The 24,626-nt window shown below is 44.0% G+C and overlaps 1 protein-coding gene across 1 annotated transcript in view; it reads left to right on the top strand.

The window, feature by feature from the left end:
- LOC135235551 (LHFPL tetraspan subfamily member 7 protein-like) overlaps nt 1-23,639 on the top strand; it is a 29,250-nt gene extending 5,611 nt beyond the window's left edge. Inside the window, exons 2-3 of the mRNA XM_064301120.1 lie at nt 1,579-1,717; nt 22,923-23,639. Coding sequence (XP_064157190.1) covers nt 1,579-1,717; nt 22,923-23,149 — 366 coding nt within the window. The 3' untranslated portion in view covers nt 23,150-23,639. The remainder of the gene's footprint in view (nt 1-1,578; nt 1,718-22,922) is intronic.
- Nucleotides 23,640-24,626: the final 987 nt, after the last annotated feature.

The raw sequence follows: 24,626 nt of genomic DNA, 5'->3' as shown, positions 1-24,626 counted from the left end.
ATTATTTGTAATTATAGAGTTACTGTTACCGGGAAAACAAGTGGATAAGAAAGTGACCTTTACTGAAGGAGTTATTTTGGAGCAATATGCTGGCTCTTCCTATAATTATGGCAGCATTTTGTTATAAATGGTAAATTCTAAGATAAATCTCTGCTGGCTTACTGCTGGACTGTAATCCAGGTGGGGGCATTGGTGGGGGTGGCGGGGGGGGGGGGTCAACAATATTCCGCTAATGAGACACCAAACGAAGAAAGGTGCCAGGACACAATCACGTGTTTAAAAAATAAAAAATAAATTTAAAAAAGAGTCTTGTCCAAATGCGCAGATTGGCATGACTGCAAAAGGGACATTACAGAAGAATAAATGGCTTCAAAAAAAGGCTGCGGTGAGCCCTTGGTTTAGCTTGCAGGGAGGCCGAAACCTGGCTGTAGGCCTAATTAAAATAGACAGGGCGGCACGTTGCTCTGTAAGGCGTTTCCAAAGTGCCGCCGCTCTATATACCCCCTCCTGCCTGCAGCGGGAGTTTTGATTGGGCGGTGAAACGCTCCCGCTCGTGCCGCTCGCGGGACCAGGGTTCCCTGCGAACCGGACTAACGGGACACGGCTGACGAGGTCGAACGCGGGCCTTAAATCAGAGAGCCAGAGAGCTTTGTCATGTGCTCAATCTGAGGCCACCGGGGCGGTTCCTCACGTTTAACGGTGAGCTGAGGACAGCCGGCTGGAGGACAGTCAGCTCTTTTGTCACCCGAAGTCTGAAGGGCTGTGCTTAACTGAACAAAAAAAAAAAAAAGAAAAACCTGAATTCACTGCTGATGCTGAATGGCACATTCTGCCGTCTGAAAATAATTTCCGTTCCTTTTCCGTCCATCCTCGTGTACAAAAGCGTGAGACGGAGGAATATATTCAGATGTAGCCTATCTGAGAAATGTTGTTTTTGGAGGCACCTTTTAAAAAAAAAATACTGCAAATTATCTTGTCAAAATATTCAACGCCATGATTGCTTCCAATGCAGAGCTCTGTGGAAGCTTTCTCTAATGGAAGTGGCTTATTGTTATTATCATGCGTTATCCTCCTCAAACTGTGGAGAATCAAAATTATGGATTAGGTCAGGCAAACTGAACATTCTCCTTGAATGTCCGAACTCCCTGACAACTTGCAGTACATTCTAGAAGTGTCACCTTGGACATACTCTTTTGGCTTGTTTTCTGGTGCAAGCAAACCAAGGTTGCCCTCTCTGTGCCCATCGTAGCTTGACAAAGGTAAGCACTGATATTTAGATTAGTGTTAATCAGACCTGGGTCAAATACATATTTGTTTTGGATTCAAATGCTTTTCTGTGCCCTGTTGATCTTGCCTGGTGTAATTGAGTAACTGCCAATATGACCAGAAGGCGGGGTTTGCACTTTTTGAGAGTATTTCATTGGTTCCATTACACCAGACAAGATCAGCAAAGTGTCAAAAAGTATTTTAATCCAAAACAAACACGTATTTGACCCAGGTATGGTGTTAATGTTTGAATGAAGCCTTGCTCTTGCCAGCTTTTTGACTGACCCCTGCTGGTGTGCATGTGCATTGCAGGCCAGTGTGGTCCTGTGCTGTGGGGGCTGTGTTCTCCTGGCTGTCAGCTCCATGTTGGCCTTCATCACGGTCTTCCTCCCCAGTGGAGCCTGTGAGCGGAGGGCTTGTGTCCTGGCGGGCTACGTGCAGATGGTGTCAGGTGAGTAGCTACCTGCGATCGCGCCATTTCACCTGCCCCACATTCGTAAGAGCTGTGTCCCACCCACAAACACCTGATTACACACACGGCCCAGTTTAGTCCCAGAGAAGAGACTGTGAAAGCAAATGTTTGGAAAAATAAAAGTAGAATAGCATCTATACAGAGAATGGCTAAAGATGTTGCTCTTCAACGGCAGTCGCTAGGCAACACGATGGCCCTCAGTCTTGGAATGTTTGGCACACAGAAAGATTTAATACTCATCATAAAAAGGCCATTACATTGTAGATCTTTAATACAGGCCATTGGTTTAGGGAGGGTGTGAGTGATCAGTCTTTCATTTAATGGGAAAGTGGCGTCGTAAACAATGCACAGCAACAGCCCGCGTCTCTAATGAATTCTGCATAGCAAGGACATGGAACGGGAACTCTTTTGAGCCCGATTTATCATTTCGATCACGGAAACCTCCACAACCCCACCCCAAAATAAAAAATTTAAAAAATCGAACCTAGCACAGGTCTGAAAAATGTCCCTACTGAAATGAGAGAGTAATGACAGGGTGAATACTAAAAGGCTCTTTCCGTTTTTTTTTTTTGGTTTTTTTTTTTTGTTTTGTTACTCCAGAGTGTTCGATGCGCACTGAATTCCTGAAAGGCACGCACTGCACTGTACAATCCGGCAAATAAACAGCATAATTATTTCATGAAAAGGATATCCTGTAAAACTGCACGGCTACAGAATTTTTTTTTTTGTTCCACAGACAGATTGGTGTTTACTGTTACATTTCCCACCCTCCCGCGGCCACATCCTCTCGTCTCTTCCCATCAAAAAAAAAATGTGCCAACTCTCCAGAACTGCTTCTCAAATATTTACCTTGGAATATTATGAAAGCTTGACTCGGGGTACATGTTTGCTGAATTTCAATAGAGAACTCACTGGACAATTTCCTGATGCATTGTGTTCACCATATGTAAAGGTTACACTCTCACTGAAACTACAATGACTGCTCTCTCAGAGAATGCAGTGGCCTGTGTGCATGTGTGCGTGTGTGTGCGCATGTGCGTGTGTCTGTGCGCATATGTGTGTGCATGTGTGTGTGTGTGTGTGCGTGTGTTCATGCGTGTTGTGTTTTTTGTTTGATCAATTTGTGTTGTTGTTGTTGTTGATCCTGTGCATGATTTTGATGGACACTTCTTTGTTTTGGATTCACTAAATCAAAGAGGCTTTCTGTAATTTACCCACCAGCCAGTTGAATTTCATTAAGAATCTCTCCATGCTTTTATGCTTTTCTGATGATGTGTTTAATTGCTCAGATACAAAGGAACTAGAGTTTTTGTTCCATGCAGCTGTATTGCAAATCTGTGTTAGAGTTCCTGGAGCTACATGCCCAAATGCTGCACTGTGGTGCTATGTAAGAATCACTTGGACAGTATGCTACATTAAACAAATCAAATCAAATCAATTTTATCTTATAGAACTTTTTTTACAGAAAACACAGGGCCCTGGTTACAGGTGGGCAGGACTTCCCCTGAGGTTGTCCCCTGGTGCTGCACCCCATGAGGGGGCGAGTGGGGTGGGGCGGAGTTGGGCAGGGCAGAGTTGGGCGTGGCAGGGTCATCCTCTGTGGATGGCTGTCTGGTCTCTGCGTGAAGGAGGAGCAATCAGCCTGGAGGAATACTAATCCCTGCACTGTGTGGTTGCTTAGACTAGTGCGTGAGTTAAGTGGCAGAGTGGCGAAAAATGGTTGGTCTTGGCTCCCCTCCCTCCCCACCTCCACCTGAAGACCACTGTCTGACACCCCCCCCAGTCTTGCTACACGGTGCTGACATCAGCCTCAAGCGAAAAACGACTTTCACCAGGTGAGAGTACCGTGACCCCCGGGGGGGCCCGCGGCTGCATCTGTTTGCCAGCCTGTCACAGCTGCTGTTCTGGGTCTAGATAAGATCACATGACCCAGGGGGCCACAGTTAACGCTACACTTGATTAACCCTGCTGCCAAATTTCCCTTACTGCTGAAATACGGAACATTAAAAAAAAACATATAATATAGATACAGAACAAGACAGATAATGTAATTTTGCCCCTTTGTAAGGAATGCTGAGCGTTATCATTCTTTATTCCAACAGGACGAAATCGGTTTGTACACTCTCAAAGCATATGTGCTAAAAACAATGCGTAATGTGCCATTTTTTAACACACCTCCATGTCTAATTAAGGAGAACCCAATTTATGTTAGTTTCAACACCATCTGTGCTGAAAAAGTCTTCCTTTGTAACACATAAACTGTACATTTGTAACACAAAAGTCGTAACTTTGACACAAAATGTGTTGAAAGTAACACAAAAGTAGTAGTACCACAGAAAGTGTGTTGGATATTAACGCGTCCTTTTTGAGAGTCCAGTCCAGCGTGTCCTGCCCTGATATGTGGTGCAGTGGGGGGTTTGTTCTCCCACCAGTGGGGGTGGTTTTGTTTTTTCTCGGGGGTGTTATCTCAGCACTGCAGCGCGTTCCCTTAATTTGGGAGGGCACAGGCTGGCGCACGCTCCCCCCCCCCTCCTGAGGGCCCGTCGCCGTGCCGCGGGGGTGCGGGGCGTGTGCAGCTGGCACGGGCCCTGTGGGTGCCCCGGGAGGGGCCGCTGGCACATCGGGGGGGGGGGGGGACACTGTCCGAATCTGAGCTTTCTGTGCTGGGCCTTCTTCAGGTGAACTCTGCAGGGCTGCAGGTCAGCACTGGTGGGGTGTGGCCAGGACCATGGGCATAGATCCCTGGAGGGACACACCCCCCAGACCACCGCTTTAGGAAAACATCAAATGGCCCCCCCCCCCCATATTACCATGTTTTATTGGGTGGTGAATTAGTGTTCGTCCAAAACAATCCTGTTGAAAATTTCCAGGTTGTTGCCCCGCCCCTCAAAAAAAAAAAATCTGAGTTGAGATCTACGTCCTGTTCATGGTTAGGACTTCCCTAATCTAAACAGAGCAGCACATCACTTTGCTTGTGCTTCAACAGGATGAGCCTCCTGGAACCTCAGCGTTTTGTGTACATAGACAAAGGACCCCCCAGTTTTAGGGAAACCGTAAACCGTAAACAGCTACCTAGTTACTCCATGAACATCTTTGGAGGTTTTCGATACACCAAAGTATTGCTAATTGGAAACAAATCTCGGCGATTTGAAAAGCAGATATTGTGCGGTGTCTAGTGTCTGGTTTGACATTGTGAGTGCCTGGTTCTGGTTGCCTGAAGCGGCTGAATATTTCACTGTTTACGGCTGCCTGAGGCTTAATGCGTATTTCACAAAATCACATTGTATGCTGACACACTCGGAAAACAATGAGATGCTAAAAATGAGGGAGAAATGTAGGGCACAAATCACGGTGGAAGACAGTTATGAAAGAGTTAGAATTGTGTGTCTGTCTCTTTACATTTTACCTAATTTATATATATTGCCTTATTAGTCAGTGCTTCCACAGCAGAATTGTTTATTTTGTCTCTAACAGTTCTCCTGTTCCCGGTCGTAAACCTCTCTGTGTTGCAGCTTCTTCCTTCTGTTCAGGGGGATGCACAAGAGCGCACACACTCTGACCCACACGCCTGAATGTAAATGCAATGTGTACATGTGACATTATGGCAGTGTGGGTTTTGGGTGCATGTGCACTTTGCGTGTGTGTGTGTGTGCATGCATATCTATGGGTGCATCTCCATTTGAAATTGTGCTTATGTGTGTGTGTGTTTGTGTTTATGTGCATGTGTAGGTTATGTTTGTTTGTGCTTGTGTGCACGTGTGTGTGTGTGTGTGCGTATGTGTGCGTGTGCCCGTGCCTGTGCCTGTGCGTGCATGTGTGCGTGTGTGTGTGTGTGTGTGTGTGCATGTGTGTGTGTGTGTGTGAATGTGTGAGTGTGTGTTTGTTCATTGTGAGAGTGGGTGGAATGATTGAATGTTCAGAAAGGTGCTCATTATATCTCCTGTATTTATTCTCCTGCAGGGCTTCTCAGTCTTGAGGCATTTTCTTTTCCAAGTGTGTTTTCTTGTCTACTTTCCTGTGCACTTATTAATCCTGTCATTAGAAGACCCGCAGATGCGTATTATTAAATTGGAGTAATCAGAATAGTAACCGGTGTGTTTCCCTCTGTAATTACGGTGCCCAGCAGGTAAGGAAGGGAAATGGAAGCCTGGAGAAGAATCCGCACTTATTGGTTTGCATAACTGTCCAAAAAGTCGTTAGTGATCGTACCATTCTAACGTTCTTCTAGCTTCTTCTGGTAGAGATCAATTTAGTCTCCTTCAGCAAACAGAAAAACATTTTCTGCTTCAGTGCCATGATTAGCAGTTGGGTGTGAAGTGTAGCTTCAGGCGTACATGCTTACCTGTGGTTCTGTGGGGAAACAGCAGTGACGATAGACTATAAAAGTATAACTGTCGACATTGGAGTGATGCTTTACCAGTCAAGCATTGATTGTTTACAAAAAGAAGTAAGACACCTTGCGGAAAGATGTGCTTGAGCACAGCGATTGATCATGAATGTATTACAAAATTAGATAAATATGTTACAGTAGCTGCAATCTCAGTTGCGTTGTCATGGAGATATTGTTTTCCTGAAATTCACGTTTTGTGTATCGGCTTTTTGTGTGTTCTGGGACCGTGCGAGTACTACTCGGGCAAAATAAACAAAGAGATAGACGGCCGAGTGCAATTATCCGGGCAAGCGGGAGCCACGTACGCTCGAACATCTGGAACACAGCGATAGCCCGGCTCGGCCATTTGGCGCACGCAATATCATCTAAATGTCCGTACAGGACTCCGAAAACCTTTAATAATCTCTGCACGATTTCCACTCCGATGGTGGAGAGCGACATTAAAGAGCAGCGGGAGATCAGCGGTGGGGGTGGTGGGGATCAGTGCCATGTGCTGCTGTGGCACGGCGGCTGTGGTCAGTATCACAAATGAGCATGTGAGTCTAAAATCTCCAGCAGACACTAATGGCTGGCTGTGTGTGTTTTTGTGTTTTTTTTGTGTGGCTGTGTGTGTACGTACAAAGACCCACTCAGATCGAGCCGTTGTCACAACAGAAGGTGTTATTGAGTGGGTCTGTGTTGGGGCTTTTTGTGAACCTTCTCATCCCTGCACCCAGTTAGCTGGATGAGCTCACGGCCCGTTGCCTCGAGCGTTGCTACGAACAACCGAAATTTTCTGACTAACCAACCTTCATCCGGACGTTGAGTCTGTTTTGTCTTTCGAGCGCGGGGTTGTAATATTAATTTTAATTAATATTCACCTGGGAAAGTTTGAAGAAACTCCCTGGAACTTGCGTCTTCATACCACTGTAGCTAGAATGGGGACATAAATGCATTGTAGAGGTGGTCTGTATGGGGGTCTACAGGGTTTTGTGGGCTGTGACTAAGTGTTCAAGGTTTCTTGTAAGCGTGTGGGATTGTGTGATGTTGAAACCAGTGTATTTTTTTCCATCTCAGTTTTTTTTTTGTGTGTTGAGAACGGAATCACAGAAGTAACTGTTGATGTTCTCGATTCTGTCCTGAGGAGCTGAAATGGTTTCTGACCCTGGAGGGTGAATGAGGAGTAAAGAGATTTTTTTGGTTCTCTCCTGTGTTCTGCGTCTCCACAGATGTGTCACTTTGTTCTGTTGCCCTCTGGGCTTCTCAGTGATGTTCGCGGTTAAAGACGAAGATGCCTCTTGGCCGGAGGTCCCAAAGCTCTCACTGCTCACTGAAATTCAACAGCCTTGGCGTGTTACCTCAGCGTGTGCGAATGGTCTGTCTGCACGCATATATTTGTGAACATGTATGGCACCAATAAGGCAAATGGAACAGGGTATGATGGGAGATTAGCTCCAGAGTTACTGCACGTGCATCGTTTAGTAATTTTGGCACTAGCGAACCCCCATAAATGGTGACATGGATGGAAGATGACAATAGATGGACTGTGTCACTTATCCATGGTTCTGTTTGTCATCTGAAGCTTAGGGTAAAGGATGAGAATATGTGTTGTTAATAGTGTGAAGCACTTTTAAGACTGCAACACTGCTCCTTTCCAGTTTGAACCCTGTTGCTCACCCTCTCTGATGCACAGATCTGTCTTACTCCCTGTTCTCTTAACCCACATAGGGGACAGGTGCCCTTAAGAATTTTGGCCACAAAAAAAGTGTCCAAAGCCAGAAAGGCCAGTGGTGAGGCTTTTTTTTCTGAGCTCATATTGTAAGCATGTGCACGCATAGAACAAACCCCACTGAGAAAGGCAAGACATTTCATCACCAAGTAATGAATGTATCGTGCGTTTTTAAATTCATCATTTTCAGAGGGAGAGCTTTGGAATGATGCATGATCCACTCTGCTCCCAGATACTCAATTAATTAGGATATAAAACATTATTTACACATTGCTTATTAAATGGGGCCTACAGTTTTTATGTGGGGGATAATGTGATTTGCGGTTTGATTTATTACATCACCGCAACAGCCTCCTGCTCCAACCCAATAATCGAAATCTAAATATGTATCTCTGATTTTTTTTTTTTTTTTTTAAACCACTTGAAGGTCACACCATGTATTTTCCCCTACTGCTTTAATGAAGGACATGGCTCTTTTTGTCAGCTGAAGTGACTATCTGGCGCGGAACAGCACGGTCTCAAATGGGCGATAACGATATTGCAGCTGGCAGCTCTCTCGTAGAGCCGCATCCTCCCCTTTGGGGAGTTTAGCGCTGATGCGTGGTGACAGGGCGCTATTTATTTGGAGTTTAAAAGGAGGATTAGGGAGCAAAGTTTGCAGGCAGCCCCTCGCGCTGTTGCCTCAGCTTTGCCGAAGTTGATTTTTCTCCGGGTATCAAAGCGCTGCACACCTTCACCTTCACTCGTTTCAGCAGTTTCTCGCATCCCATCTTCACCATTTTTTCTTTAGAATTTTCGTGTTCCTTTCGTTCATGATGTCCATAATAGGCGGTGGGGGGGGGGGGGGTTAGGTATCAGCGTCCAATGACGTCAAATCAAAGTCCTGGCCGGGCGTGGCCATTGGCCGTTGGCAGGAAGGCTGCTGCAGGGTGGTATAGCCGCTGTCAGACTGCAGCCTCTAGATCCTCAAACCTTTGGGGAGCTGTTGCATTGTGGGTCTGCCAGACTGAAGTTCCCTTGAGGCGGTTTGTCTGTGTCAACTGCAGTTAGCTGCTGCTGCTGCTGTGAAACAGATGTGATTTTGAGAGATGTGATTTTTTTCGGTGTGGTCTGCAATGGTACCAAACATGTTCGTCCTCTGGTATGGTAGACATCGCACGGCAACAGATGCTGCACTGAGGTGGGAGGTGAGACGGGAGAGAAATGGCCGCATGGTCTACATTACGGAGTGCACAAGACACAGCAGGCTTTAATGGAGTATGATTATGTGTGGGTATGTTTTCATAGGCCCTGTGAACATCGTCAGTTGGAGTGGAAGCCGTGAGCTGGAGATGGGGTGGATGACTTAGGATGAGGTCTCCCTTCCTCTCTGTGCCATGTATGGGGCGGCTGTTAAATGTGCAGATTTGCCAGTAAAACTGTTCTCTGGTGTCAAGCTAACGGTTCTTCAAACGTAATGCAATAACAGTGCAACAATTTTATAGCAACATTTTGAGAGCCTCACAGTATTGTCCTTCAGCTATTGAGTGAGAGAGAGAGATAGAGAGATAGAGAGATAGATAGATAGAGACAGAGAGATTTTTATAAGTGCATCACAAAGTAACCACCAATGGCTCATAATCTTGTGGGTGGTGCAGACCACTCAATGTTCAAGTAATTTCTGGGGCCATTGACATCTCTCAACTCTCAGAAATATTCCATTTTACACCACATGTGTCTCTCTCTATAGTAAATGATTATTCTACTGCCATTTGCACCTTCCCTCAAAAATAGATTTATTGGAACATGCTCAGAGGTATTATCAGTGTAATCAATCCTTTTTTGAAAACATTACACGCATTCCTCATCCTGGACCAGAGCAGGTGGATGCAGTGAAAGCGGATTTAATGGATCAGTGGGAAGAAAGAGGAGGTTCTGTTTTGCTTAGCAACAGCTGATTGCAGATGCTGATTGTATGATGTTGTGGCCTTGGTCTCCAACCAGCCCTGAACGAAGGCCAGAAAACCACAGATAATTGTATTTGGAAGAAAATGTAGATTGTCCCGCTCTCAGATATTTTCAAATTGTGTCCTCCAGATTGCTCCCATTTTATGATAAATTCAACAAAACATTTAATTATCTAATGGTGCAGTCAGTCTGAAAACAAAGAGGTTTTACATAATTAAAAAGTGAGTTTCAGATAAAGCCTCTTGAGTTCCACAGCACAGATAAACAAAAGTGAGAAGGACCTTGCATGGAAGAGAGAATTCAAAAATAAAAGAGAATTGTCGTTAGTTCGGGAAGAGTTGTGGTTTGAGTGCAGGTATTAGTGACTCACCCAGGGCAAGAAATCAAGCATGGCATTCTGTCACATGTAAAATTAAGACTTTCATTAAATGATAAATAAAAACTGGATACTTTAATAGAATTAAGACAGAGTCATTAAATGACCACCTAGGAAACCTGAGTGCACTATCATTCAGTGGAAGCAGAGTAATTTCTAGGGTGGCAGAAGGTGGTGTAGTATAATGAATAGCGAATTCAGCTTGTAACTGAAAGGGACTCTGCTGTTGTACCCTTGAGCAAAGTTCTTAACCCGAATTGCTCCAGTGTACGTATGTATGTATATGTCTATTCATATCTGATGTTTCAGATATGTAAATACAATGTAATATTAGATAAGGGAACCTGACAATTCCATGCTCAAATGACATCTCTGAAAAGTGTTATCCGTGCTAGGCCTGTGGATACAGAGTACACATCTCCATATTTTAGAAAAATTAATATAACATGTATGGTAAAGTGCCCTTGTGGTAACATTGTTTTCATTCAAAATGATGATGTATGTCATGGGAAAAAATATCCAATTATCGTGTCAGGTTAATGCAGTTTTAATAAGAACCGTAATATATAATATTTAGTATTTCCAAATTTGAGTGTTAATCACCTCAACAGTCAAGTCCTCTTTGTGAAAGGTAATATTTCCAGCATTTTTCCAGGCAAGCATAGAATAAAAATGTTGTTATCAATTATTATCATGCAACGGGACAAATATAATTAATATGCTTTAAAATTGATTTTGGCTGACTGCTTGATTAATTGTGTCTCAAAATGTTTGGATGCAACAGCTAAATGAGTTTGCTTAATTCATAAACAATTTGTTGATTGACAGCTAGGGTGCACGTGTGCCTGTTCATAATTAACTTGCATATCTTACTGTGCCATATATATTTATATCTGTCACATCTGCCATGCTGTTAAAACAGAGGCAGATGTTGTTGGGAGGGATGTGTTGTAATAGCAGTCGCGCGCAATGGTAAAACATTAGCGCATCTGTGCTGGCTGTCCGTGCGTGTTTGTGCATGAGTGAGAGAGAATGTGTGTGCCTGTGCACGTTTGTGCATTTGTATGTGAGAGGGAGAGAATGTGTGTGCTTGTGTGCATGTGTGTGTTCATGCATGAGTGAGAGAGAATGTGTGTGCGTGTGCACGTTTGTGTGTTTGTATGTGAGAGGGAGAGAATGTGTGTGCTTGTGTGCATGTGTGTGTTCATGCATGAGTGAGAGAGAATGTGTGTTCATGTTCGTGTGTTTGTATATATGTGCGTGTGTGTGTGTGAGAGAGAGAGCGAGAGAGTGAGTGTGTGTGTGTGTAAGATAGTGAATGTGTGTGTGTGTGTGTGTGTGTGAGAGAGAGAGGGAGTGAGTGTGTGTGTGTGTGTGAGAGAGAGAGCGCGAGAGAGTGAATGTGTGTGTGTGTGTGTGTGTGTGGGTAGATACACCAGAATATGGCATAAGTGGTGACATGGAAAGTTCTGCTGTATGGATTGTTCAGGAAGACAAAAAGGCAGGTGAATTGATAGCCAGGCAGAATGCAGCATAGGGACTTCTGCGGCCTCCCAGGCATCCGTTCAGTATTAAGCACAGCAGGGGGAAGAGGAGGCCAGAGAGGAGCCTTTGTGACCAGAGGGGGGTCACAGAACGAGCCCCAACCTGGCGAACGAGAGGGGGAAAGAGGCCTTGATGTATGGCTGCCGGCGCACCGTTGTGAAACGTAAGGAAAAAAATGGAAGGTTTCTCTCGCCAATCCAATTACCGGACCTCCTTCCCCTTTTTTCCCCCCCTCTTGGTGGTGAGAGAAAGAGCTGAAATGCACACCAGAAATCTATTTACAAGATTTATATGAGGACAACAGCACAGAGTCAGCAGAGCGGGGGATTTATTAGGCAGAACAGCGGTGCGGCCCAGATGTTGAGCCGCACGGGCATCTAATCATCATCAGAGCCGGGTTTTATGAATCCGTTTGACGGGAAAGGTGACTTATTCCCTTCATTAAGTTTAAAAATCAATTCAACTGAACGATCGTATATTTTTCCAATATTTTCAGTGGGGTTTCCTATTAATTTCCCCCTTTAGTGATTTTTTTTTACTTATGAACTTCATTTTTATCTTTGCCAATTTTTTGGTTCTTGTTCTCATCACCCTACAATCAACCAGAGGCATGCTTGTATTCAGAGAGATGCAGAGAAAATGCTAAATATTCCAAAAATGAATATGTGAATGAATATAAAGGTCCAGAAATACAAAGGAATTTTGAAGCACGACCACAGGAGACCACCCCCCCCCCCGCCCCCCACAAGACACACACCCTTACATTGCATATCAGTTGAATGGTTGCGCCCGACATTACCTAAATGTGGTTTTACACCTGCTTTGGAGGAGTTGAATTTCCAATTTCAAGCATCATATAATGCTCATTTAATTATCTCCAAGTCCCTGTAATTACGTTCTCGTGCCTGTGCCGCATTATGGGATGGCTTGCTTTTCCTCTCTCGTGGGGGATGAAGCCAGTATTTTTTGAAAATCCTGGCCTTGCTCGAGCCGCCTGTGTCCGGGGCGAAATGTAATTGGCCGGGGCAGGGTGTCATTCAGCTGGGTTGACCCCGCCTTTCTCTGAAATCCCATTGGTTGAGCTGGCAACAGCAGCCTGTCTGCACAAGCGGTGGGTGAAGCTGCACTGGTGCAGTACCTGGAGCTCCGCTGGTGGACTGCAGAGTTATCTTGGCTAGCAGAACTCACTATGCGTCAAAGGCCTGGCTCAAATGCCTATTTGTTTTGGATTCAAATACTTTTCTGTGCTCTGTTGATCTTGCCTGGTGCAATTGAGCCTGCCAATATGATCAGAAGGCGGGGTTTGCACTTTCTGAGAGTATTTCATTGGTTTGAATACAGCAGACAAGATCAGTAAAGCGTAGGAAAGTATTTGCTTTGCGCTATCTGGAGCTCAGCTGGTGGGCTGCAAAGTGATAGTGATAGTCAATGGAACTCAGAGGAAGAAGAAAAGTAAATTGGCGGTTAATGCTGGCCCTTGGAAAAAACCCGAAGTGCATTTTTCCGACACGCAAAGTGTTCTTTTAGCCCGGCTGTCCACTTGTCAAAAACCCGCTTTCTGGTTTTCGGTTTGAAAGAAGCTCCCGCTGGGCTCGCACCTCTCCCCCTCCGTCAGTCAAGGGGGGGCGGGGGGGGGGGGGGGGTTGAGTGTTTGACAGGCCACATTAAGAGCTAGCCTCATGTCACAGCAGAGCGCCGCTGTCTCTCCTCCTCGCCCCTCAGACTCCTCACTGAAGGGAAACTCGGCTGACTGGAGCTGACGTGCGGCTGCACGTTTTTTGTTATAGCCAGTGAGTCGCACTGCCTCGCCTTCAAAGGTCCGACCCGTCACGTTGAAGCTGAGGTAACGTTCGCTGAGGCCCCGGAGCTCGCAGGAGAAAGTGGAGATGGTGGAATACTTGCCCGAAGCTGCTTGCGGAGTAGCTTCTGTGTGGTGTAGTTCGTAGAGGAGCTGGGCTTGCAACGGAGAGGTTGCAGGTTCAAACCCCTTAATGTCTCACCTGAATCAGTGCAGTAAAATATCCAGGTTTACAAATAAATGACGGTGCTAAATTGCTAATGTGTCAGGGTGAATTGCAAATGATTGAATAACATTGTGTGATAACTGACAACTGACAGTGGAAGAGCTCCTTGTCCCTGTTGTGTAACGGACATAATGCAGTGAAACTGAATGATGAAAACGTCCCACGTAGGGACAAGCCCCATGGCTACAGGCTTTGTGTTCTGACCCTGTGGCGAGGTCTAACCTGGGCAAACGTCCAGAGAAATGACGCATGTCCTGACCTTTGTTACTCGCGTTTCTTTATACCGCGTGCTTTGGCTGACAAAGGTGTTTTTGCGGTGCATTGTGGGTATTGTTGTTGTTGTGAATCACCTTCACTTTTCTTTGAGGTTTTTATAAAGGTACCCGGTCTTTGCGTTGCATAATGTCTCTGACCTCAGCCTTGATTGACAATGTTGGCATTCATGCAACCGCCATCTCAATTTTGTGAAACATGAGTTCATCTCCTGCACAGTGATATACGGTGGGCATTTCCGGCCCCCTGGTAGGGTGACCCTAACACCTCACTTTGCTTCTGAAGGCCCAGGTCTGCTGAGGAATGAATGGGAGCAGCTGGGCGTGGTCCTGCCTGCTCTTTCTCAGTTCCCATCTAATGGATTACACAGCGCATGTCATGAATAACACTGTCAGACTCTTTCTGAGTCACCTTGGGTAACTGCCTATTCATAACTCATAACTCATGTTACAGGCTTGTTAAAATCTTTTCGGGCTGCACAGGTGTTCGCTGATTAATTCATATTGCTTTCGCTCATTTAATAATAAAGTATTACTGCGCTGCTTGTTTTTCTCCCGGAAGGGTATTTTTAGCTTGGAGGAGCACAGATAAATATCACGCTGTGCTTTCATTTGTTTTTTAAATTACCTTTTTTCCGTCAGAGCGGAGAACATAAGAGACGTCAGCATAAATGTCCGTCATATGAAATATATGGACGGCGGTCCATGAAAACTGTACTGTACGCTCATTTTGATCTAATGGGATTTTGTTGTTAAACGTGGCATAACAGCATTGTTATCAACCATTCTGAGAGGTTTATAACAGACTAATGAAGATTTATAACAGACTATGAATGGTTTGACAAGATGCGGTTCAGCAAGATAGGGACAGAGTAGTGCACTTTCACGACAGACACTTTCATAACTGAGTCTTACCTCTTCTGTGACTTCTCTGTCTCAAGGATTGTCAACATGTTCGTAATCACTATTCTCAGTACTGAGATTACAGAATGGCATTTGCATTTTCACTTAACGCTGTCTTTAATTGCAAATTGTAAACGGTAAATTGTCGTTTAATTGCCGGACCGGAGAGGTGTCCAGGAGAACAGGACACGTGGGAGGAACAAAAAAGAGGTGTTGCTTGATCCCATCAGGCACCTGGCAGGGTGAAGGCTCGGGGGTAATGGCTTTCATTTCAATTTGACGCTAGCAGGTCAGGGGTCGCGGCTGTGACAGGACTGCATTGATCCGGGCCTTGATTACCAGGATGCTCTGGGGCCCCCTGCCTTCTGGGAGGAATTCATTACTGTGCCAGTGTTGCCGTGGCAACGTCAAGGAAGAGGAGACCGGACCACGAGGCAATTCGCGCTGCGACGCGTCTATTTAGTTAAGGCTGTTTAACATCGGGCCGAATGCATTGACAGCTCAGTGTAATGGGGTGGCGGGAACTGGGTGGGAGATGGCGGCGATCCGTCTTGCTCTGTGTGTGAAAACCTGAGCTCGAACCAGCCATTGTTGAGCAGTGACGTGTGGGACAGGTGGAGTATCAGTGACGTGTGTATTATGAGTGGGGATTGCGATGACGTTCCGGTATGGGGAGGTAAATAAAGGTAGGTCTTACAGTGCCATAGCTAGGTATTCCTCCTTTGACTCTGCACTGATTTGATAAGGGAGAGGAGTTTGGTTGGTGAGCAGTACAAACAAAAGTTTGTGGAATGGAATCACAAAGTCCAATGTCCGATGAGATTGAAGACGATCTTGTAATTAGCTGTAGTTACATTTCCTGAGTACTAATAAAAAAATAATAGAAACAAATTAACCTTACTTAAAATAAAGCAATATGCCTTTGTTCTAAGTGTAATATTTATTATTTTTCAATCTATCTCGTTATGGTGCATTTCTGTTTGATTATTGGTTAATTTGGTTGGTGCCATTTCAAATGGAATTTCAGTTGAACAACTTTAAGGAAAATGTTCAAATTGTAAATGACTTTGTGAGTATATTTCCCCTTAGCAGGTACGAATGCACCTTGACTCCTCTTTTGTGAAGTACGGGTGCTGAAGTATGATTGCACGAAAATGCCTGGGAAAGGCCAGGCCTGAGACGGAGAAACACGTAAACCAGTCAGTTCCCTTAGGGGACGCACTGAAATGTGTCACCAGCATATGTACAGCATTGAATCATTGCGGAATTCGCACTTGCTTTGCTTGTAAATTTCAGAGCAAAGGCAATGTGTACAAAAACATGCTTTTACAGAACTATTACAAAATACTGTACGCGTGCTGCAGTCTATGTCTGAGTGGCCCAAGTGAGGCTTAAAGTTCCTTTTTTAAAATGGAGTCACAAAACCAACCCTCAGCAGACCACCTGACAAGGTCAGAACAACAAAACCACATAACAACGCTGGAATGGGGAGCTTCGGCCAATCGAACGAAAGACGAATATGACAGACCGGCCTGCAAAAGAAGGGCTAACGCTGATCTGAGGGGAGGGGCACATTAGCCTGCGTGTGCTAGGCACGTTGCTAGGCGCGTTGCCGGGGCGCGTTGCTGGGCGGAACTAATGCGATGGTAACCCGAGCATTCCCTGGCCGACTAAACTCGTCCTCCCCCCTGGAGGGGGCGGGGCTTATTGTGTCCCGCCGCCGTCGGCTCCCCGCCACACTTGGCTGCGCTCGTGGGGAACGCCAGCTATTTTCGTTAACTGCTCGCCGAAATTCCCATTAGTTCTACTAGGCGTTATTGCGGTGGTGACATTATCGTGTGCGATCATCGGTGACAAGGGCACCATTTACACAGAGGCAATTCCAAAGTTTTTTTGGTTTGTTTGTTTGTTTGTCTGAGGCAAGTCTCCGCAAAATGCCTTCCTCAGGGCTCTGCTGTTGCTCGTACCCTCCTCTTCCTCGCCTCGCACTGCAGGGTCAGATCCATCTTACACCCATTCAGAACCGTTCAACACCAGCCAGTCTCTTCTTCTCTGTTTTTTTTTTTAAATGCAGAAAGGCTTCATGCAGGCCCCTAATGGTTCACTAGTAAATACACTCACTTTTTAAAGTTGTCAAAAATAAGCAAGCAAGTTTTATTCTTTTTCAAGCAAGCAAGTGTGGATAAATATGGATGTGCAGATACATTATTGAGAGCAAACAGTATAGTGGAATAGACAAACAAAAAGCACACACAAGCACATTGTTTCTTGTGAAAAAACACAGCAGAATTCTGTGTTTCAGCAACTCTGAGAGTTGATATGAGTCCAGTAGGGACCGTATGTTCTCTGTTAGAGTTATGAATACTGCTGCTGAGTGGCTCATTTGGCTAAGGCACAATGCTGCGGTGCATGGATGAGCTCTGTTATGTCGGATCAAATTTGGACTGTGCCAGTGCGATTTGCGTAGGGCGATGTGCAATCGGCAGGGTGGGTTGGTCAGTTGGGGGTCTGTGTTTCATCGCTATCTAGCGGACCTCCTGCTGGCCAATCGGGTGCTGTGGACTGCATGTCAAAGCCGCCCATGAAAGGTCTTCCTCCGACTCCACTCTATGCAAGCTTAGCTGTAGCCAACTGCGTGAAAAGAAGCAAACTAGTGACACTACATGTTTCAGAGGAGAACCATGGATGTCTACAGTCACATTCCCAAATCAGCAGTACGAATGACAGTTGGCCAACCCCACATTGGGTGCCGAATTTTATTTTGAAAAATAATAATACAATGAGTCTATTATATCTCTATCATCAGCGAATGTTCACTGAACCTGTGTACTGTATGTCCATTTTTGTCATATTGTTTTTTTGTATTTTTTTATCATTACACAAACTGAAAGTTTCTAACCGGCTCAACTTTTTAAAAAAATTCTTCAAGTCAAATGCATTGGTAAATGAAAAAAATAATAGTTTTGATGCTGAGGAGAATTTAATCTCTGTTTTTGGTTTTTTGTTTGGTTGTTTGTTCCTCGTTGTGGTGTACACTCATCTGTCATCACTGGGGTGGAAACAGCGCTCTCTTCAGCAGATGTTCGATTCGGTGATAATTAGCCAGGTCGTCACCTTCTATGGGGAGGCACAAGGGTACCTGCGGTGTCATTTCATTAGCTTCAGGAGCTGATTGGAAACAGCTGCTTCTGTCACTACCGGACGGATATGCGGGAGGGGTCAAACTGTAATCTCTCAAAATAACAGTAAACGCCTGGATTAGAAGTTACAAATATTGCTTTCCTCTGGTTAACTTCAGAATAACTTGTGGGAAGTTGATAAAAATGACAGAGAGGGCTCATTAAAATGGATATCAAAGTGAACTGGGCCCAATATTTGCTGATGTTATTACAGCGAGAAAACCAGGCAAATGCCTAGTAAATGTTAGGATGTGTCCTCTGGATGATGCTGTCATTCATACGTTGCCTGTGGCAGCATGAGAGTGAACATAAAGAGAATATACTTCTGTATACGCCTCCAGACTGGCAATGACTTGCTCCCACCTCGTCGTTGTTTAATGTAATCACCATTCCAGCCAGAGGTAGGCCCCAATGAAAGACTTAACTGTGCGCCGGCCCGGGCTAAAGTTTTGGGCCTCGTTGCTCGTGCTACTCAGGGAGGTGACACATGGACATTCTGGGCAAATTACTGGTCCTGTGGGACCGGGACGGGGAGATTCAGTGCTTACGGCAGACGCCCGAGGGAGGACAGACAGGAAGATTCAGTGTTTATAAAGAGACGTATGGGAGCGGGACAGAAAGATTCAGTGCATATTACCGAGCCTGAGGAGGAGAGGAGGGAAGATTTTTTATTTATATTGCCGGGCCGAGGGTCGGAGGCAGAGAGAGATTCAGTGTCTGTAACAGGATTTGAGAGGGAGAGATCGAGAGGGAGATTTAGTTTCCATTACAGGCTTATAAAGGGGGGGGGGGAGGTGGTGGTGTACATAGACTCAGTGTTTATAGCAGATACAAAAGAAGATGGACAGAGATGTGTCAGGCTTATAACGTGACTTGAGGAAGACAAACAATGTGCAAGTTCATGGATTCCTGTACAAGTGAATGCTTAAGATTGATTTTTTATTGCATAGTATAGGAAGGCACAGGCTTATTGTGGCCACCTTACCTCTGATATTACACTGTATTAAATGATTAATATTGCTATATAAGTAAACACTGACAGACAATATTGCAACAAGCTTGATAAAAGCAGATAGTAGCATGGTTAAGATTAGGACTGGAGGGTTGTATGGTATTTATGTTTTATTTATTTGTATCATAACTACTGTGTGCGACCAGTGTGAAATTGCTACGTATGACACAATGCAATATGACTTAATTCATCCCACAAGATACATGGATAAGGGTTGGCTCTGCAAATAATGATGTGTTACTGAAGGGCCAGTGAGTGGACTAATACCGATAAAATATCACTTTGGTTCTTGTTTTCTGAGGTGCCTTTTTTGTGTTATTTGTTTTTTTTTTTTGTGACTTATTGGGTCTTGGGATTTATCTTGTAAGTGCAACGTAATGATGTCTGTTGCTTTTGCACCGTACACTGTGCTGTTGTGCTGTGCACAGGGAACTAGGCTTGTACAGTGAGAGGATACGGGTTTGACTCCAAACTGGGGTGTTGCTGTTACACCCTGGAGCAAGGTAGCTGACCAGAATAGCTTCAGTAAATATCCAGCTGTGTAAATGCTTTGCTTTTAAAAAAATAAATAAAATAAAAATAAAAACTAATCTTTGTATGTCGCCCTGGATAAGATCGTCTGTGAAATGGCTGAATATGAATGTATTTTGTGTGTTGTACTGCAAGGGAAGGCCTAAAGGTGGAGCAGAGCATATTGCTTTGAGGTGGGATGTTTTCAACCATTTTCATCTACCCCGCTGCTGTGTTGTAACAGCATCTTAAACTCCATGTAATTATAGTTTTTGTCTGTGATTTCATAGCCTCGGCTGCCTCTGTTCACTCTGTACCTGGCTCTTAAGTGCTCTCCAGGGTTTTAAGGGTTGCACACATCTGTTCCCCCGATGAATAGCCTGGCTTCTCTCTCTAATTAACTCTTAATTAAACTGTTTTTGAATGAACGTTGTCTTTTCATTGTGACATTTCTGTCCGTTTGTCACTGTTGTTTTGCTAACACGCAAATTAAGAAACCAACATAACGAGCGTATTCAACATAATCTCAAACTCAATTTAGAACAAAAACCTGATAGACGCAAGCGTGGCCATAACATTTCACAAATTGCCAGGTGATATGTTTCAGTAGGTGTTTTATGCTCATAAAGCAGGGTGCTGCTGCTGATGAAGTCTGCTTTAGTGCTTCCATTATGCATTATAACACCATTTCACTTATTGGGTAATCATACTGCGCATTGATTTTGATCTATTGATCCATTAATAGAAGTGTTTACTGACATTGTTGTAAGCAAATGAGTTTGTGTGTGTGTGTGTGTGTGAGAGAGAGAGAGAGAGAAGATTGATTTATATTTTTATAAGTACATCACAGAGTAATTACCAATGGCTCATAATCTTGAGAGAGAACAGAACGTTTATATAAGCGGTATATGTAAACCTGCTTATAGCTGCTTGAAATAAATGTTTTATAGTCAGGGGATAGATAGATATATGAATAGATAGGTAGATAGCTTGTTTAATCATGTTTGAAAATAAATTCTATAAAATGCATGTTTTTGAATGTACTATATGTAAATTTAAAAAATTAGTCTATTTGTGTTCACTTCTTATGTTCAAAACCTCTTTTTATTACTAAACCCACTGTCACACACACACTAGTGCATGTATACCCCATGCTCTTCAGAGTGTTTGAGAGTCTAGTATCATGTGATCTTCAGAGAGAATGGGTAAGTACCAGAAACCATCCTGAACGCACACGTTCATCTACTTATATTGTGTGTCACCCTCTGAATATTTCTGTCCCTTCCTGTCTACGCGGGGTTCTGAATGTGTGCTCTGCGCCTGTACTGCAGGATCATGCTTTCCCAGTTATGCAGGCTCAGCGATAGCATCGCTCCTGAGGCAAAGGTATTTATCTGATGCAGACAGCAAGATGGCTTTTTGTGAACCAAGAATGTTTCCTTATGCGATCTGGATGAGAAACGTGTATTCATTCGTGCAAGATGTTTGTCTTATTGATCGCTGTGTTCTGATACGACATTGTCATTTGTTTCAGGGGCAATAAACACATCTTTCTGTAAAAAAAAAAAAAAAATTAAAAAAAAAAATGCCAGGGGACCAGCTGAACTGAACTGCACTGCCAGCTAGCTAGCGAGCGAGCGAGCCGGGAGAGAGAGTCCAAAGGAAAGTCTGGCTCTTTGAGACTTTGTGCACCTTCAACAAAGCAAAGGGTAGCTTGATAGAGAACGTCATTAAAGCATCGTTAGCACCACGGTTTGAAAGGCCTGCCTCCTGCAGATAAACATGGAGCCGTTCGACATTGAGTCCCTCGACACTGATGGGTAGGGTGGATGGGGGCTGGGGTGGTGGGGTCGGGTGGGGGGGTGGGGGGGGCGGTAGGGGTGGCAGTTGTGGGAGCACTCAAGAGGGCTGAGTATAATGAGGTAAGACGCTGAGATGTTAAAACTGCTTCTTTCTCCGGCATGGTGGAGCCACCCTTGTGTTCTCCTCTGCCACCCGCACGGAGTGGCTGTGTAGGAGATTTGTACTCGGTTTAAGCTTTTAAGCAAGGCCACACTAGTATATTTTGGACGACAGGAGGTGATATAGTCTGGCCAAAGGCAGCTGCTGAGGGATATTTCAGACATTTAAGACTGAGGTCTGGATTTAATCGATATTCGTCTTTTACTTTGACTCAGAAGAAAATAAATCCAAGTGTTCATTTGTTTTATTAACAACTGCAGTTTGATGACTTTCTTCTGTTGTTGATAGTACCTGTGAAGAAAAAAGCCAGCTCTTTTGTGGAAGTCAAATTTAAGGGCCTGCTTATGGAGTCCTGGCTTCCGTATCAGCTGAAATGATTGCATTAAATTATACCTTTGTACTTTTGGTGGTGCTTTTATCGCACGCTAGATATCCGTGAAGCTGCTGAGGTCAAGTTCAGAAATATAAATTCTTTTTTTTTTAATTTTTTTTACTATGTTCTGGATACAATCAGCATTCATCCTGAACTTTGACTCACAATTAAGTGCTTTTGTTCTTTATCTTCACAAACAGCTTGAATGGTAATTTTGTTGATTACTGGACTCATCAAACTGAGTTGATGAAGAGAAAAACTAACACCAGCATTTAACTGTGAGTCACAAATGTTGACTGAATCCAGCTTTGACCCTGTGTGCCCCAAATTTTCATGGCACCGTACGCAACCTCTACTGCCATCTTGTGGAAATGTCGTTAACCTCTCATGGAGAAGGTTCAGAGTACTAGTACAGGTCGGAGGTTGCGTTCCGATAAATTTGCTAAAAGCTGTGTTTGTATTGTATGTATACATTGTTAATACATCCAAATACCTGTTCTTAATCTGTCCAACAGAAATTTGAAGACCTCCCCATTATAAAACATCCATTGTAATTTTAAAATTGTGTCTATTCTATATATAAATGACATGAACTGATTAATAACAAAACTTTAGGTAAACCTCTCCATCTAAGGCTGGCAGTTTGACGCTGTTCTGTAAATAGCACATCGAAGGCAGATATATCTGCTAAATAAATAAATCTGAGTGGAACAAATCCTTGCCAAATTTTTCAGAACTTTGACATTTTATCCAAGTTGAGAATCTGTGCCATTTTGAAATGGTATGCAACGCATTCTTTTCAAAATGAGTTTCAGACTTGATGCTCGTGTTGTGATGACCCCTCCCACTCTGCTTGTGGCTCCTTGCCCTACCCATCCCTACGAGTACTCTTCCTCCCTCTCAGCAGCCTCCTTCTGGCTCATCCTCCTGACAGTGTTGACTCCTATGACAATGCTTCGCTTCTCTGTTTGTTTCTCCACCAGTGTTCATCATGGGGTCCGGCCTGCTGGTGTATCCCTTTGGCCTGAGCTCCGCCCTGGTGAAGTCGTTTTGCGGGAGCTCGGACGTCTACTCTGCGGGGGAGTGCCAGATCGGCTGGGGCTACATGCTGGCTATTGTCGGGGTCATGCTCACCATCTTCCTGCCCTTCTTCGCGAAGTACGCGCCAAAGGATCACATGTCTCCAACGCCTCTGCCCACCATTTTATAGTGAGAGAACATCCCCTGCCCCTTTCCGTGTTACTGACGGCAATGGAACTCCAGCCTGCACGTGATTGGCTGAAAAGAAATGACGACCGCCAATAGGACCCAAAGCATTCGTCTTCCTCCACACTGTCCAATAAGCCACTTCACAGATGATTCATTATTTCATGAAACTTTCACTGTTATTTTCTACATAATGGAAAGAAGCAACCTTTATTCATGGTTTATTTCAGTATTGCATAATAGAAAAAGAACTTCATCGGATCATTTTTCTGTTTTTGTGCCCCTGTTTTTGTATTCTCATCTGTGTGTGATGAAATATATACAACATTTTCTGCAAGCATCCAGCTTTAAACATTGGTGTGTATTGCGTGTAACAGACAGTATGGTTACATTTTTTACATTTCAATGTTAAACTCAAATTAATTTTTAATGTTGCCTACTGTGACAAATGACCATCACTGTAGGGGTAGCTGTCACCCTACAAAACAATTGCTCTCACATTCCAAGAGTATCTTGTTGAGCTATCAGGGATTTTTTCTTTTTTCAATGATAGATTATCGGAGCAATTTGTGTAAGCTCTTTCACTGAAAGAGAAACGAATCTTCAGGGACATCACTTGACTTGAGCAACAGAATCCAAGGAACGAACTGCAGGAACGTTTTCCTGGGTGACGCAAAAGCATAATTAAAGAACTCTGAGGAGAAGTAACACAAAGATCTCCAAACAAGCAGTCAAAATGGCGCAGACAGAGACAGTGGGATCTGAGCACCCTTTGTTGTCTGGCAGCTAGATCTGGCTAGATAGAGGTGAACAGTGGTAATACAAAGGGGAATGTACAGTTCGTAGAAATGCAGTCTGGAACTGGAGATTGAACGTATTGATATAATTCATTCCGAGGGAAGCATTAGTAAAGAGAAATTTATGTTTTTTATTTCACACATATTCTGAAACTGCGCAGCTTGCCACCGAGTAGTATCTGTCTGTGATGTTTTTTCAGGCTTGGCTTTGCTTGTCAAGTGGATGTGTGCATAGTGTACAATAAATCTTCCGCCTTTTTCGTAAGTGTTTAAAAAAAAAAAAACTTGGAGAACTGATTGTGTAAAGAAAGCACCTGAAAAATGAGAACATAAGACAGCCTGTGTATTTCTCCTTGTTCTTTGTTGTCCAGATGTAAACAGGTGAAGCTCTTTGCGATAAACCTTGAAGATAATGCTTGCTTTTGGAAATACTGTACATCACTGGCTTTAAACCAATGGTGGACAACACGCAGCCAAATGTGCTGTTTATGACATTCACAATATATACAGTCTGCTATATATATATATATATATATATATATATATATTAGCATATAAGCATATGAAATTAATAAATATTTCATAAACAGTCTAATGTTATACAATCATGGAGCTTCTTAATAGTTTATTTCCTTGTGTCTTAATCTGAATAATTGTATGAGCTATTTTTTGTAAATATATGGC

The sequence above is a fragment of the Anguilla rostrata genome, chromosome 12, assembly GCF_018555375.3.
Source record: "Anguilla rostrata isolate EN2019 chromosome 12, ASM1855537v3, whole genome shotgun sequence".
NCBI lineage: Eukaryota > Metazoa > Chordata > Actinopteri > Anguilliformes > Anguillidae > Anguilla > Anguilla rostrata.
This window is presented reverse-complemented; position numbering and strand designations above follow the sequence as displayed.